Genomic DNA, 13,634 nt, shown 5'->3' with positions numbered 1-13,634 from the left:
GGAGTCGAGCGAGGCCGGCGAGCGCTGCTTGCGGGGAAGTATGTGGGATTGAGCCGCTAAGAGCCGCTAATTGGCTGTCCTTTGGAGGTGGTTGATCAGTGCTCAAGCTCTGGGTGGGCAGGTGGGCTGGCCCGCCGAGCCCCCCATGGAGAGCTGTTTGGCGCCGCGGGCGGGCGGGCGTGCCATTGTGGACTTTGTTATCGATGCTCGGGGAACGCGACCATGCGACCTCTGGGATGAGCGAATATTGACACAAAACCCTCCTGTATCCACACAGCGGCACCGCCGCTGATGAGTTCCACGACAAGAGGCCCAAGAGGCCCTAGCTAGTTGGGCATCCCCCGTCCTGTGGCAAGAGCTCGACTTTGTGCAGAATCGGCGTTTGTGGTGTGATTGGAACGAGATTTCTCGGGCGGGCACTGCAGTTGCAGGGATAATTCTCGTTGAATTGGTCGGTCGCTCAGAGTTGCTGCAGCTGCGGTTGCCCCTCGACGTCATAAGCTAATGGGAGCTCTGGACCAAATGTATGTCTGAAGGTAACCAGATGCTGTAAAAGCGACGCGCATGCACAGCTCCTGCCCAACAGTTTCCCCAAAAGACGTCCGGGGAGAGAAAGCATCTTGTCTGTAACTCAGCCGTATAAGTAAAACCCATTCGGCCCCTCAGCATCGTCGTAGACCTGTGTTTTGTTGCGACAATTGTTGACATCTGACCCCTGTTCGTGGCCCATCCCTAGGTACCTCCTTTCGAGCCTGCTAGCGGGGAGCTTGTCGCTTCCAGACCTACTCCTCTCAAGACTCTTTCTGTCGCATCACTGGACCTTGTTAAGAAGGAAAAAAGAGTTGCAATGGCCGCAGCAGTAGCAGAAGCTTCAGCAAACTCGCTGGCCCCTAACGGCACAGCTGGCGCAGCTCCAGGTGTTCCCGCCGATGGCACTGGTATGAGCACTCCGTCGACGTCGATTAGCTTCGCGTGAGAACTAACGAAACTCCCAGGTGTCGTCCAGCTGGACCCGTGGTTGTCACCCTTCCAGGACTCCCTCAAGCGCAGATATACCAAGGCTCAAGATTGGATCAAGAAGCTCAACGAGACCGAGGGCGGAGTGGAGAAGTTCTCTCGGGTTAGTCTTGGTTTGATCCTCTTCTGGCCGCCTCTGCATATGCTGACCGTGGTTCTTCATCCAGGGAACCGAGATATTCGGACTCAATGTCGACAAGGACAACAACATCGTGTATAGAGAATGGGCACCCAACGCCACCGAGGCATATCTTATCGGAGACTTCAGTAAGCTGAACATACGCTAGACTGGGCGGGTTGAGACAACCGTGCTGACACAGAATAAAAGACGACTGGAACAGGGGCTCGCACCCGATGAAGAAGAATGACTTTGGGGTCTGGGAGATCATTCTGCCGGCTGTCAATGGACAGCCTGCTATCCAGCACAAGTCGAAGCTAAAGGTCAGCGGGATTCTGACGAATCTATATCCTCTTTGCTCGACTAACACAGCACAATGCAGATATCCATGACTACACCGACGGGCGAGCACATTGACAGGCTGCCGGCTTGGATCAAATATGTCACACAGGATCTCTCCGTATCCCCGGCGTACGATGCCCGCTTCTGGAACCCCCCGGCGTCCGAGAAATACACCTTCAAGCACCCGCGACCGAAGAAGCCGCTCAGTGCTCGGGTGTATGAGGCGCACGTTGGCATTTCCTCACCGGAGACGCGGGTCACAACTTTCAAGGAGTTCACCAAGAACATGCTTCCCAGGATTAAGCATTTGGGCTACAATGTGATTCAGCTCATGGCCATCATGGAACATGCATACTACGCGAGTTTCGGATACCAGATCAACAACTTCTTCGCTGCCAGCAGCCGATACGGCACTCCTGAGGATCTCAAAGAACTCATTGATACCGCTCACAGCCTTGGTTTGGTTGTGCTCTTGGATGTAGTTCACAGTCACGCCTCCAAGAACGTGCTAGATGGCCTCAACGAATTTGATGGTAGCGACCACCTCTACTTCCATGAAGGCGCCAAGGGCCGACATGAACTGTGGGACAGCAGGCTATTCAACTACGGCAGCCATGAAGTGCTGAGATTTCTGCTCAGCAATTTGCGGTTCTGGATGGACGAGTATCAGTTTGACGGTTTCCGATTCGACGGTGTGACAAGCATGCTGTACACCCATCATGGTATTGGAACGTAAGTGGAATCGACGATAGTTACGACCAACTTGATCAAGCTAACTTTTTCAAGTGGATTCTCTGGTGGGTATCATGAGTACTTTGGAGCGGGCGTCGACGAAGAAGCTGTGGTATATCTCATGATTGCCAACGAGATGATCCACACGCTGTACCCGGAATCGATTACCGTTGCGGAAGATGTCTCGGGCATGCCAGCATTGTGCTTGCCGCTATCCCTTGGCGGCGTTGGTTTCGATTATCGACTAGCCATGGCAGTCCCTGATATGTGGATCAAAATCATCAAGGAGCTCAAGGACGAGGAGTGGGATATGGCCAACATCTGCTGGACCTTGACAAACCGGCGCCACGGCGAAAAGACTATCGCCTACGCTGAGTCCCATGACCAAGCTCTTGTGGGCGACAAGACTCTGATGATGCACCTTTGCGATGCCGAGATGTACACTAACATGTCGGTTCTCTCCCCTTTGACTCCCGTCGTCGATCGCGGCATAGCACTGCACAAGATGATCCGACTTCTTACGCACGCCTTGGGCGGCGAGGGTTACCTGAACTTCGAGGGAAACGAGTTCGGTCACCCTGAGTGGCTTGACTTTCCACGGGAGGGAAACCAGAACTCCTTCTGGTATGCCCGGCGCCAGCTGAACTTGACCGAGGACGAGTTGTTGCGCTACAAGGACCTAAACGAGTTTGACCGCCAGATGAACTTGACTGAGAGCAAGTACGGATGGTTACATGCTGAGCAGGCATACATCAGCCTCAAGAACGAGAGTGACAAGGTGATCGTCTTCGAGCGAGCAGGAGTCGTCTTCGTCTTCAACTTCCACCCCACCAACTCTTACTCGGATTACCGCATTGGCATCGAAACTCCTGGCACCTACCGCGTGGTGTTGCAAACAGACAAGCATGAGTTCGGCGGCCACAACCGGATTGACGAAACCACAAGGTTCTTCACCACGCCCATGGAGTGGAATGGCCGCAAGAACTGGACCCATATCTACCTGCCTTCTCGGTCGGCTTTGGTAAGTTTTTCTCTTGCTTCCTGCTTTTCTTACTTTCAAAGTTCTGCGCTGACATTCTATGAACTAGGTCTTCGCTCTTGAAGATACCCTCTAAACAGGGCATCAAGCATGAGTTGTATGCTCGTCGAGTTTTGAGCATACATCAATCACCTCTGTTGTACACACACACGGATTAGCATTGAGGGCGCGCTATGGTATAATGCGTATTTAGATTTCTATTGTTTTGGGCCGAACTGGGATAATGGTTTCATGAGGGCATGTTGCAAGAGCCCGAAGTACGAGACTGACAGAAAAAGGGATTTGTGTGACTTGGAACAGCCAGCGATAGCAATTTGTCTCGCCAAATCGAACTTTGATCACGACTTGAAGAATGTCCCAGTCAGCGATTGCAATGCATGTCACCGAGCATTAACTGGCACGGGATATCTAACTAGAGCATAAGTCAGGTTGATATCCCACGGCCAGAGCCAACGAACTGTAGCATAACGTAGTCATAAATGCTGCAGATAAGGGGTATCAATGCTATTCTCTCTACAGCTTTCGGTTTGTCTTCAAGCCATTCTATCATTCAATCAGCCACTCTTCCACCTCGATCCCCAGGCTCCGTCCAACACCCCTGACCACCTCCCACCCGACACCGACCCTCCACCGGCCACCACGGTCCATGTCCCCGGCGCCGGCGCCCGCCCCGACACGGACGAGCAGCCGCAGGCTCGTGAGCGTCGCGATGGCCATGCCGACGTCGGCGTCCACGCCCGGCCCGGCCCCGCCGTTACCCCCGCTGACCTGCTCCCGCCGCAGCGCCACGTAGATGGCCACCATGCGCTCCAGGACGAAGACGCTGGGGCCGAGCAGCTTGCGCGCGATCTTGCGGTGCTTGGCCCTGGGGCCCCGGGTCCCGACGCCCACGCCGCCGCCGCCGCGCCGCCGCCGCGTGTGGTGCCAGGTGCTGAACAGGGTCATGTCGTGGCGCGGCGCGTTGTGCGACGCCAGGTAGGCGGCGACGAGCAGGAGCCGCGCCGTGGGCGGCAGGAGAACCGCTAGGTCGGTGGTAGTGCTAGCCGCTGCGGTGGCTTTGGACGGCGTGGTGGTGCCGGGCTTCTTGGGCGTGCCATTGGCCAAGGAGCTGGCCGCTGCTGGCTGAGGGTTGCTCAGCACGATCCCGGGGGCAAGGACTGACTCGTCCTGGAGCCAGACTCGGGCTGCGACCAGCAGCTTGCTGAACTCGCGTGCCTTGTGTGTCCCTGCTGCTATCGGGGCTGTGAAACGAGGCCACAGGGTGCTGGTAGCTTGTCTGAGAGACGGCAGGGTTCTCGAGGCTGCGCGTGTGAGGGAGTCATGGACGGCGGCGACGAACCGGGCGTACAGGTCTGTGGTCTCCTGCTGCGTCGTGTTCGGCAGGGGTGGAGGCGGCGAGGCTGACAGGATCGAGGTATACTGCGACTTGGTATATGGCGGGAAATGTAAGTGTGGTGTCGCTGGCGTGCGGAGGAGGGCGGGAAGAGGCGCTGTGAGGATGAAGATGGTTGTTAGGTTCGGGATCTGGAACATGGGAGTCAGTCAAAACACCAGACCTGCACAACACTGAGTTGAATCGAGCAAGCCCTTACAATTTCAGATAGCCTCGCCAGTGCCGGAAGGAGAGTATGTGGTGCCTCTCTCTGCCGGTCAATGGCATCGAATACCAGGACGAAACGCCAGCCCTGGTCTCGGTCGACATACTTCAGCATTTTGCTCAGCTCGACCGTCAAGGCCGCCAGCGTCTCACAGCGGCCGACAGGTCCCTCCCAGTTGAGGGCATTTGCGACAGACCCCGTGGTACGCTCGAAGAGGTGCCGGGCCGTCACACATTCTGGCGACCTTACGATGGAGTAGCTGAGGTTTGTGTCTGGGTCACCTTGGAGCTGATCGAGAAGGGCGGCTGTGATGGCACTCTTCCCTGTCGCCTCGGTGCCATGGACGATGAGGTTGCGACAGGGCGCTGCATTGGGGTAGACGAGGGTCGCAAGAGACCGGATTTGGGGCTCGCGGCTCGGGAAAGTCGTGAACAATGTTGCGAGGAGCTCGTCAGGGAGCTGGAATATGGAGCCCATGACGCTGCCGCGTGTCTCGAAGGAGGCGTTTCCGGATTTTCCTTGCAGCGAAGCCGTCTATCGTCCCATGATTCGGTCGAGGTTTTGCAGTGGGTGGGGTGGAATCCGAGGTCTACGTTGCAAGGCCTTATATGCGTGTGTACCGGATATTACTAGATTTGGACATCTCGAGACTTGGACCTTGAAGTTTCGGGCGAACCGCGTTCGCCCATTGAAAGCGTGTATTAGGCTTAGCGGGTCGCTACCGAGGCGGGAGATATCCAATGGATGGCGGGAGGTACCTAGGCTTCCCAGGCTTGCCAGGCCGCCCAGCTCCAAGGAACCGTCCAATGGCTCAGCCATGTCGAATTGCATCCAACGTCGTTTCAACCATCAAGCAGTATAGTATACGTATGCGTCTCAAGTATCTATTGATTGCCACTTGATACTGGTTCAGACACATGATTTACCAACTACACATTGTCAGCAATGCACCGAGTCATATTTGGTTGGGTAAGACGGCAGAAGATCAAGTCCTGTTGCTGATACTGTCGTCCTGTAAGCTAGTGCCTCTCGCTCGCCAATGGTTAACTGAGTACGGTAGTTACTTGGGTACCAAGGACGCTAAGGCAGCTTACTGGCAAGCACTCCAGCCGGAGATAAACTTACTCGTTGAGCGACCAATCTGAAGCAACGCCGCTGGGCTGGCTGGACTGGCTGGGTGGGGGGATGCGACGATAGCCCTGCTGGAGGCAAGCTCACCAATTGGATGTCCCCTGAGATGCTGCCTGCCCTGCGCTGCACCGCCCCTAGAATTCGTGTGCGTGCAGTCAAGTGTTGACGTCGCCTGGCAGCGCAAGTTCGAATCCTTCGGGATCTCATAAAGGAGGGTCAGCCAGCACGCCTTTGGCCAGAGATCCTTCGGTGGGTGCAGATCCACGTGCACTAAAGACGCCAACGTACGGAGTCACTGCCGGGAGCTCAGGGAGCCCTTTAACCGAGACTTTGTCCATCTCGTAGTCGAAAGCGAGTGCGAGGCTGACTCATCATCCATCATCAACTCGCAGATGAAGTTATGTGTCCAGCACGACCGAGCCCAGCATGGACATGAACGTAGACCTCGATCTGGACTTAGATCTCGATCCTTTGGGACCCGGTGATACTGATTTCTCCTATTTCGAGCCTCTTGCTGACGACGAGGCATCGGCGGGCCAGTCCAGTCATCATGGGCCGCTCGCAAGCCGCCCCTATCACAGTAAGCGCCCACACAAGAAGTCGAGACGGGGTTGCAAGCAGTGCAAGTCGAGGAAAGTAAAGTGCGACGAGGGTCGACCAGCCTGCCGTGCATGTACTCTGCGCAAGGAGACATGCGTTTATCCAACAGCGGCGCCGGCGTCAGAGTCGGCATCGGCATCGGCGTCGGCGTCGGCGTCGTCGCCAGGCAAGGCGGGCTCAACGTCCTTCAGATCTCCCGGATCAACCAGGGGGAGGACACCACCAGCGTCCACCGTTAACGACAGCACTGCCCTTGTCGTTGCGGAGCCCATGTTTCGCCCAGTGGGGATGAGCGACGCAAATGACATGAAGATGCTCTGGTTCTACACTGCGGAGACATATCACTCGTTCAATGTCGAGGGCGGCCGCACTGGCTCCGTCGACCATGTCTTGCGGGTCAGGATCCCTGAGCTGGCCTTCCGTTCACCGTTCCTCATGCAGACGCTGATGGGTCTGTCGGCCCTCAATCTGAAAACCCTCAATCAGGAGGTAGACGATCAAAAGGCGGTGGCCTACAGGGCCAAGGCTTTTGAAGGATACAGGAACGCAATTGAGGCCGGCCGGGAGGAGGATTACCCGGCGCTGCTTGCCGGCTCACTCTTGATATGTGCCCTGAGCAGCGAGATGTTCCGTGAGGCCGACACAAAGCCTTTATACATCATCGACTGGATGGTCGTTTGGAGAGGAATCGGACTCATCGTCGAAATGGTGTCCCCGGCTACCATAGCCAACTACGGCTTGGCCGTGCTGTTCTACCGACCACCAATAGACTTGGAGAAGTCAACGCGGCATATCCCCAACAATCTACTATTCATGGTGCAGTCGATAGGCCCAGACGACGCGGACTATGAGCACCAACAGACCTACTACACCATGTTGAGATATCTCGGCTCTCTTTACCAAGAACTCGAGAATGGGTTCAGTCCCATCATGGACCTTAGAGTCATTACGTTCTTCACCTTCATTCCAAGAGAATTCATCCCCTTGGCCAAGGAACACCGTCCTCGAGCTCTCGTAATTCTGGCGCATTATTGTGCCTTTACGAAACAGAACCGGGGCCCTTGGTGGATGTGGCGCATTGGGAGTCGACAGATCCAGGAAATCAGTGATGCCGTCGGCGATGCATGGGAACATCTTATGCGGGTTCCACGAAAGGTCATGTACCTCGAAGACCGAACCGAGATCGCAAAAACTATCCTACAGAATGCGACTTGGACACCGCCGGATCAAGATCTATACGCCCCTGAAACAAGGGATCCGAGGTGCAAGACTTTGCAGATGGTAACCGACGAGGGGGCAGTCGCAAGGATTGTTGACGGCGAGTGGGAGCTCGATCCGCCACCTCTCTTCGTGAACAGAATGAGGCTCGGTGATCCCGACGCGGATCTCGAGCCAGATAAGCTGCTAGGTGAGCAGGGACAACCGATCGATCTGGACTCACCCATCTCGAATTCGAGGTCATCTTCGACACTATCTCCGGCTCCCTCTTCTGTAATGACATCTGGGTCCAGCAACAGAGCTTCGAGTCCCGATGCGATCTCCTCTTGAACAGTGGATTGCCCAAATCAAGCACGAAGGGCTCAGGTATTGGTATAAGCCAGTTTTTACATGGTACTCTCTATCAGGCGAGTCCCGTTGGATGCACTAGAGGAATTCGAGGTAGCGTTTGTACACTCGCAGCTCTTGTAGATCACAAGACACATATAGTACGGCTGCAGGGCTTTCAGGCTTTATGCGGCGTTATGGAGCCGGACGGTTTGGCTACGTTATATCTTACGATGACGAACTTAGATATCCTTTTACTGACTGTAACATGCGTTGATATCCACTCATCTCACATCATCTCACATATCAGTTTGGAATTCAATTGGCGATATTCCAGGATCAGGCATGCCGCTTTGTACGGAGACCCTCGTACATGTGCAAGGCCTGCTCCTCCGAGAAGCCGAGAAATTCGGTGTTGCATTACGGCGTCGACCACTATACTGTCGACTGCTATTGCCTTGCCAATTCCATAATCTTATCATGTCACAGATCCTTCCTTGCTGTGAAGGAATGCCCTTTTGCGAGCTGTATCGCCCAAAATGCCAGTCAACAGCATAACCCCATGGTTCCCTCTCAGCCTCCCTAGGCGGCACCCTCTCTCTCCGAAAGCGCCTTCTCCCGCTCCAGCACGACCTTGAAGAACTGGCTCACCTCAGCCAGGCTGATCTGCAAGCTCTCGGCGCTGCCGATGAGCTGCAGCAGCGCCTGGCTGTCGACGATGTGCTTGGCGACGACGCTGTCGGGCTGGCACAGGGTGCGGACGCGCATGGTGCGGGCGTCGTTGCGCAGCGTGGCCAGCAGGCCGGCGACGGCGGGCTCGCTGATCATGCGCGCGCCGTAGAAGCGGAACTGGGCCGTGTGCAGCGCCACCAGATCGAGCTGCGTCTCGAGGTCGTACCGGAAGCCGACCACGCGCGGCCGCCCCCGTGACGCCCACCCGTCGGCCACCTTCTTCAGCTTGTCCGGGTCCAGCCGCCCGCCGTTGAGCTGCGACTTGATGTACGCGTCTAGCGCGTTGCTCAGGATGAACTCGAGCTCGCAGTACAGTAGCGACTGCTCGCGCGGGTCCAGCGAGATGGTCACGCGACTGGGGCCCTGCAGCCGGCGGGCCGTCTTGAAGTCCGCCTTCTCGGCCTGTGAGCTGCGTCAGTTTAATGCCCTTGGCCATCTCATCGTTCTCTTCAGGTCTCAAAAGAGAGTGCAGGGTCAAAGGGGTTTGGTCATTGTACGTACAAATTCTCGGGCCTTCTTCTTGATGCCATCGAAGAAGCTGCTGGGCTTGTGGACTCGAGCTTCTGCAGATGCTGTTTTCTCCTTGGTGTCGTGGAGCCAGCCATGGGTTCCAAATAGGGTCTTGGATGCCTTTCTCTTGCCCTCTCCTCCCATGATCCACGGAGTCAGAGGCGTGAACTGGTCCGTATGAGCAGTCACCGGCTCTCTTCGCATATCGGTGACTGTGGCAGACTTGATAAGACCGCGCTTGCCCTCCGAAGTAGGCGGCGTAGGCGGTGGCTGTTGGTAGGTGGTAGCAGGCAGTATCATCAGATCGTCCTGCTGTCCGATCTGGGACACGCTCTTGGATCGGGCGGAACGGATATCCGGGGGAGACATGAGCTGAGGTGTGTTGGTCACCTTCCAGTCATTGTAAGACTTGAGCACGTTGATGCGTTTGGTGACGCGCAGGGGGCTCACAGTTGGAGCCCCGTCGAAGGGCGGCGTGTCGGCCGAGTATACCGACGAGGAACCGTCTTGGTTAACCTGACGGAGCAGGGCTTCAGCTGGGGTGATGGGGAAGTGGATGGCCTGCACTCCGCGACGCTGGCGAACGATCTCGCCGTACTTGCGGGCGTCGCTCAGGTCCAGTGGTGTTGGACGTCTTCGAGCCCTGCGCTCAGCCGAGGAAGCGACGGAAGGCTGCTTGCAGTGTGTTTTCTTTGGGGACTCAGATCGAGCCCTGCCGCGGTGGTGCTCAATCAGAGCTGTGAAGCTGGTCACATTGCTATCGCGAGCCCCGTCGTCGTGACCACCACGTGTGGGTGAGTTTCCCATGCTTTCAATTTTCACTCGTGTTGACGACAGAAACGGGCGGGGAGAGACGGCAGGCTTCAATGCGATAATCAGGCCACAGAGGCACGTCAGAGTTGAGTGAGTGAAGTATATGAGAAAATGGGAAATTTATTGTCAATACAAACGAGGGGTGGCGTTGCTTGGGGATACTGAAGAGGCGGCTTGACGTTGATTGTCAGTCTTGGAGGCACTGGAATTTGATATGAACCGATTATCCACCCAAATAATCAACCAGTCTGAATGCGAAACAGTCTTCACCCCAGATGTCGACGTTGCTTTCGAAAACGAGTCGCACGTTGATATCAAGATAGTTTGATGAATGGGGAACCCGAACTCGTTGCCCTTTGGATGCTGTAATCTTCTAACAAAACTTACAGTCTCATGCTCTTGTTCATTTCACAGACTATCATTGCATGATCCGCCAAAGGGTCGCTTAGTCTCTCTCGACGTCCAGTGAAGCCCTGAAGTTCTTGACGTTGCTCTCCGTGACCGCCCCAATGTTGCCACATTCGACAAGATAACTCTATGGTTTGGTATATCAATTCGGATATGCGAGGCCATCCGCAATTGAAGGCAGCCCCCGTAGAGCCGGCAACGTAGGTGGCGTCACCTGCATGATTGTCGTTTTTCGATTCTGTTCCTTTTTATTTCTCCCTCTGCCTTTCTCATCCGCCGGCACGATGAACTCTACGTTCTCGAACAGCAAAGTATTTCGCCAACGGCGTCTTGCTGATGTTTGCACCTTAGACGAAAAGACAGAAGGGTCAGCAGCGCTACTTCTCGATGGAGAGGAAAGTAACCGTGAACTTTTGGGCAGACTTGCTGTTCTTTCTGGGGTGACTGGCGCGGCTGCTTCAACAGATGCACGGCTGTGATGACTCGAAAGCCATTCAAATGCACTATCGAGCCCGAAATGGAAGCTTCTTCTCTTTGCTCGCGCATGTGAATCCGTTTCTGGGGCATGTGTTTCTGTTCCTGCTCCTCCTTCATCGGCCACAGATTGCCTGCGAGTTCGACCCGTCTTTGCACGCTCAAGTTTTGACTCAGATGACCGGGATTGTGACAGTTCACAGAGTGTCCAGCGATAATCTAATCCACCATCGTAGCCTAGTTGAGGCGTAAATGGGCCCCTGAAATGACTGCCTGAGTTTGCAGCTTCCACCACCGTGTCGGTGGCCTTGGACTCCGCGGTGGTCATCTGTCTCAAAAAGACATCGGTGGGTAAAGATTGCCCTTCGTCAACAAGGCGATGTTTCCTCGCAAAGATCGCATTCGGAATCTCACATCCATCCGGAAGGGGGACAGTCGTGTTCTCGGACAAACTGCTCTCATCTACAGCTACTGTGCTCGACTCGAACCGGGCAGTGCATAGCGAACTTCTTCGCCATTGCTCCAACTCTTCTTCATTTCTCCCCTTCGACAGCCTGTCTACGATCTTGTTGAGTAGACTGGATCGTGGTAAAGACTCCCGAAAGTCCTGGTCCACACTTGCAGTACTCCTTGTAGTAGCACTTCCTGGAGGAGTGAATCGACTGCGCTGATGGAGTGGTGGAACCTCAATCATCTTTTCGTCAAAAGACTTGCCTATGCTCCCAGCTTGACCATCCTGAGCACTCCAGTGCATCTCATGAAACTCTTGTGGGTTGGGAACACGCATTGGGAACGTGCCAATATTCCGCGACGATACGTAGAATGTGTTGTCGATCAACCATGATTTTCGATTTCGAATACAGCTACCCTCAAGGGACAGCCGCTCTTCAACAGGTGACGAGTCCGAGAGAACAAAGGAGTATCTTTCAGAATGCTCTAATCGCCAACGGGCCAATTTTGCTGTGGGAATGATGGACGATGTTATGGTTGTCATGTGTGGTACATGGGGAAGCTCGAGGTCGTGCTAGTCGGCATCAGTGAGATCAGCGCCTCATTGGACAACCAGGGAGCATCCTCACGTAACGGCCCATGTGATCATGTCGCCAACGTTGAAAGGCAGCACCAGGATCGTGAGTGTGCTCGCAATCAATCTCGATCAACTCATACAGAACCCCGCCAGCCAGGTCCAGGTTCTCATCGCCAAGATGTTCGCGCAAAATCAGAAAGACCTGTCTTCTTTGAGTGGCATGTTCTAGCACAAGGCACCATCAATCACCAACCTGTTGGACCCCATCTTTATACTGATAATTCCTGGGGATGTGGGCGCAATATCTGACCAAGACATTGCGACACTCTGGAAAAGACAGCTCTCAGCACATGCTTCGTGTTGGGGTGCACAACTCACTGACTATCTTCATCATACCCTGCCCTTGAGGACATGGCTTCGAGTAAACAAGGCAGGAGAAGTCATGGATGTTCTAAGACCCCGACTGCAATGCGTAGAGACAGCAATGCAAACCGCAGGACACGAATTCTGTTGGCCATCTTGTCAGAGCTAAATGCACGTGTTTCCAGGCCAGCGCCTTCCTCCTCGAGCCCTTCCCCTCCGTTGATTGCGATTACTCGCGCCTTCTCTGCTGCAGAGATACAGACCACGAGGCTACAAGGGTTACATTTTGCCTTTCGGCTTCAAATGGCAAGATGAAGTCGCTCGCATCTTCCAAGTCCGGCCAAACTGGTTTTGATCTGGCAAACACGCCCTGACAAGCCAACGCATTTTCAACCCCATGGGTCACATAGCCTATACGATTCTGTGTAAGATAGCCGACCAGGGAGTAACTACAGTAGTGTCTACGAAAGATAAGAAAGATAGGGGGGCTGAAAGCAAGAACTGTTGTTAGGTAGCATCGGGGGTTGTTCATAGCCGAATTAGGACCTACTCAGCATATGTACGGCAGCCAGAGATTGTAGCCGCCAGGCGTGGTTCGCTAACTGTAATGCATGGAACTACAACCATTAGCGGCAGATTCCGATTATGGGGCGATTTGCAGCACCGCTTAACCCTTTTTCAGCGTCCGCAGAAGACTCGAGCCCGGCGTTCAACGCCGTTGTGTTCACTTTGTCTTTCAGACTCTGCTGAGGCCGTCTGGTTCTGGCGTCAAACACATGGCTTGTGCGCTCGGCATCGGCCTCGGGACTCTGCACAGTGGACGAGTTACTGTTAATGAGCTTCCATGGAGCTGCGCGTTCTCAGCGGCCCGACATGTCGAGAAATAACGTTTTCCAGCAGATGCAGTCTCAACACAAGCTCACTGCTCCCAACCCCAAGGGTGATCAATCAGCGTGCGTTCCGGTCTTGCCAACGGCCGGGACATCCGATTATGCCCACGTGCCCTGGGGACGTTTGGGGAAGGCTTGGCACAGCTGGCGCGCCGCTGTTAAGGCTTGGCCGCGCTGGCCACCAAGCCCATAACAGACTGGAGCACCTCTCACTTCCCGATATTCTGAGCCGTGAGCACCCCGCCGGGGCCCCGCTCCCCATTCCCGTGTCGATGTCCCGGGCATCATCTGGGGC

General features: G+C 55.1%; 5 protein-coding genes across 5 annotated transcripts; 2 read left to right on the top strand and 3 right to left on the bottom strand.

Moving 5' to 3' along the window:
• Nucleotides 1–847: 847 nt before the first annotated feature.
• On the top strand, nt 848–3,324 carry JN550_007251 (uncharacterized protein; the record flags this gene model as incomplete). Its single annotated transcript, XM_049319080.1, has 7 exons — nt 848–938; nt 996–1,120; nt 1,185–1,284; nt 1,346–1,458; nt 1,518–2,209; nt 2,264–3,230; nt 3,298–3,324. 7 exons carry the CDS (start codon nt 848–850, stop codon nt 3,322–3,324), a joined length of 2,115 nt encoding a protein of 704 aa, XP_049170825.1.
• Nucleotides 3,325–3,794: 470 nt separating this feature from the next.
• On the bottom strand, nt 3,795–5,323 carry JN550_007250 (uncharacterized protein; the record flags this gene model as incomplete). The annotated part of the gene is made up of 2 exons (XM_049319079.1): nt 3,795–4,772; nt 4,841–5,323. 2 exons carry the CDS (start codon nt 5,321–5,323, stop codon nt 3,795–3,797), a joined length of 1,461 nt encoding a protein of 486 aa, XP_049170824.1.
• A 1,080-nt stretch (nt 5,324–6,403) lies between these two features.
• JN550_007249 (uncharacterized protein) lies at nt 6,404–8,125 on the top strand (the record flags this gene model as incomplete). The annotated part of the gene is made up of 2 exons (XM_049319078.1): nt 6,404–6,557; nt 6,744–8,125. 2 exons carry the CDS (start codon nt 6,404–6,406, stop codon nt 8,123–8,125), a joined length of 1,536 nt encoding a protein of 511 aa, XP_049170823.1.
• Nucleotides 8,126–8,704: 579 nt separating this feature from the next.
• JN550_007248 (uncharacterized protein) lies at nt 8,705–10,171 on the bottom strand (the record flags this gene model as incomplete). The annotated part of the gene is made up of 2 exons (XM_049319077.1): nt 8,705–9,256; nt 9,356–10,171. 2 exons carry the CDS (start codon nt 10,169–10,171, stop codon nt 8,705–8,707), a joined length of 1,368 nt encoding a protein of 455 aa, XP_049170822.1.
• Nucleotides 10,172–10,727: 556 nt separating this feature from the next.
• JN550_007247 (uncharacterized protein) lies at nt 10,728–12,530 on the bottom strand (the record flags this gene model as incomplete). Its single annotated transcript, XM_049319076.1, has 3 exons — nt 10,728–12,083; nt 12,139–12,288; nt 12,483–12,530. 3 exons carry the CDS (start codon nt 12,528–12,530, stop codon nt 10,728–10,730), a joined length of 1,554 nt encoding a protein of 517 aa, XP_049170821.1.
• Between the last annotated feature and the right edge of the window lie 1,104 nt (nt 12,531–13,634).

The sequence above is a fragment of the Neoarthrinium moseri genome (assembly GCF_022829205.1).
Source record: "Neoarthrinium moseri strain CBS 164.80 chromosome Unknown scaffold27_Wmoseri_CBS_16480, whole genome shotgun sequence".
Classification (NCBI taxonomy): Eukaryota; Fungi; Ascomycota; class Sordariomycetes; order Amphisphaeriales; family Apiosporaceae; genus Neoarthrinium; species Neoarthrinium moseri.
The sequence above is the reverse complement of the archived record's forward strand: the minus strand, read 5'-3'. Positions and strand labels throughout refer to the sequence as shown.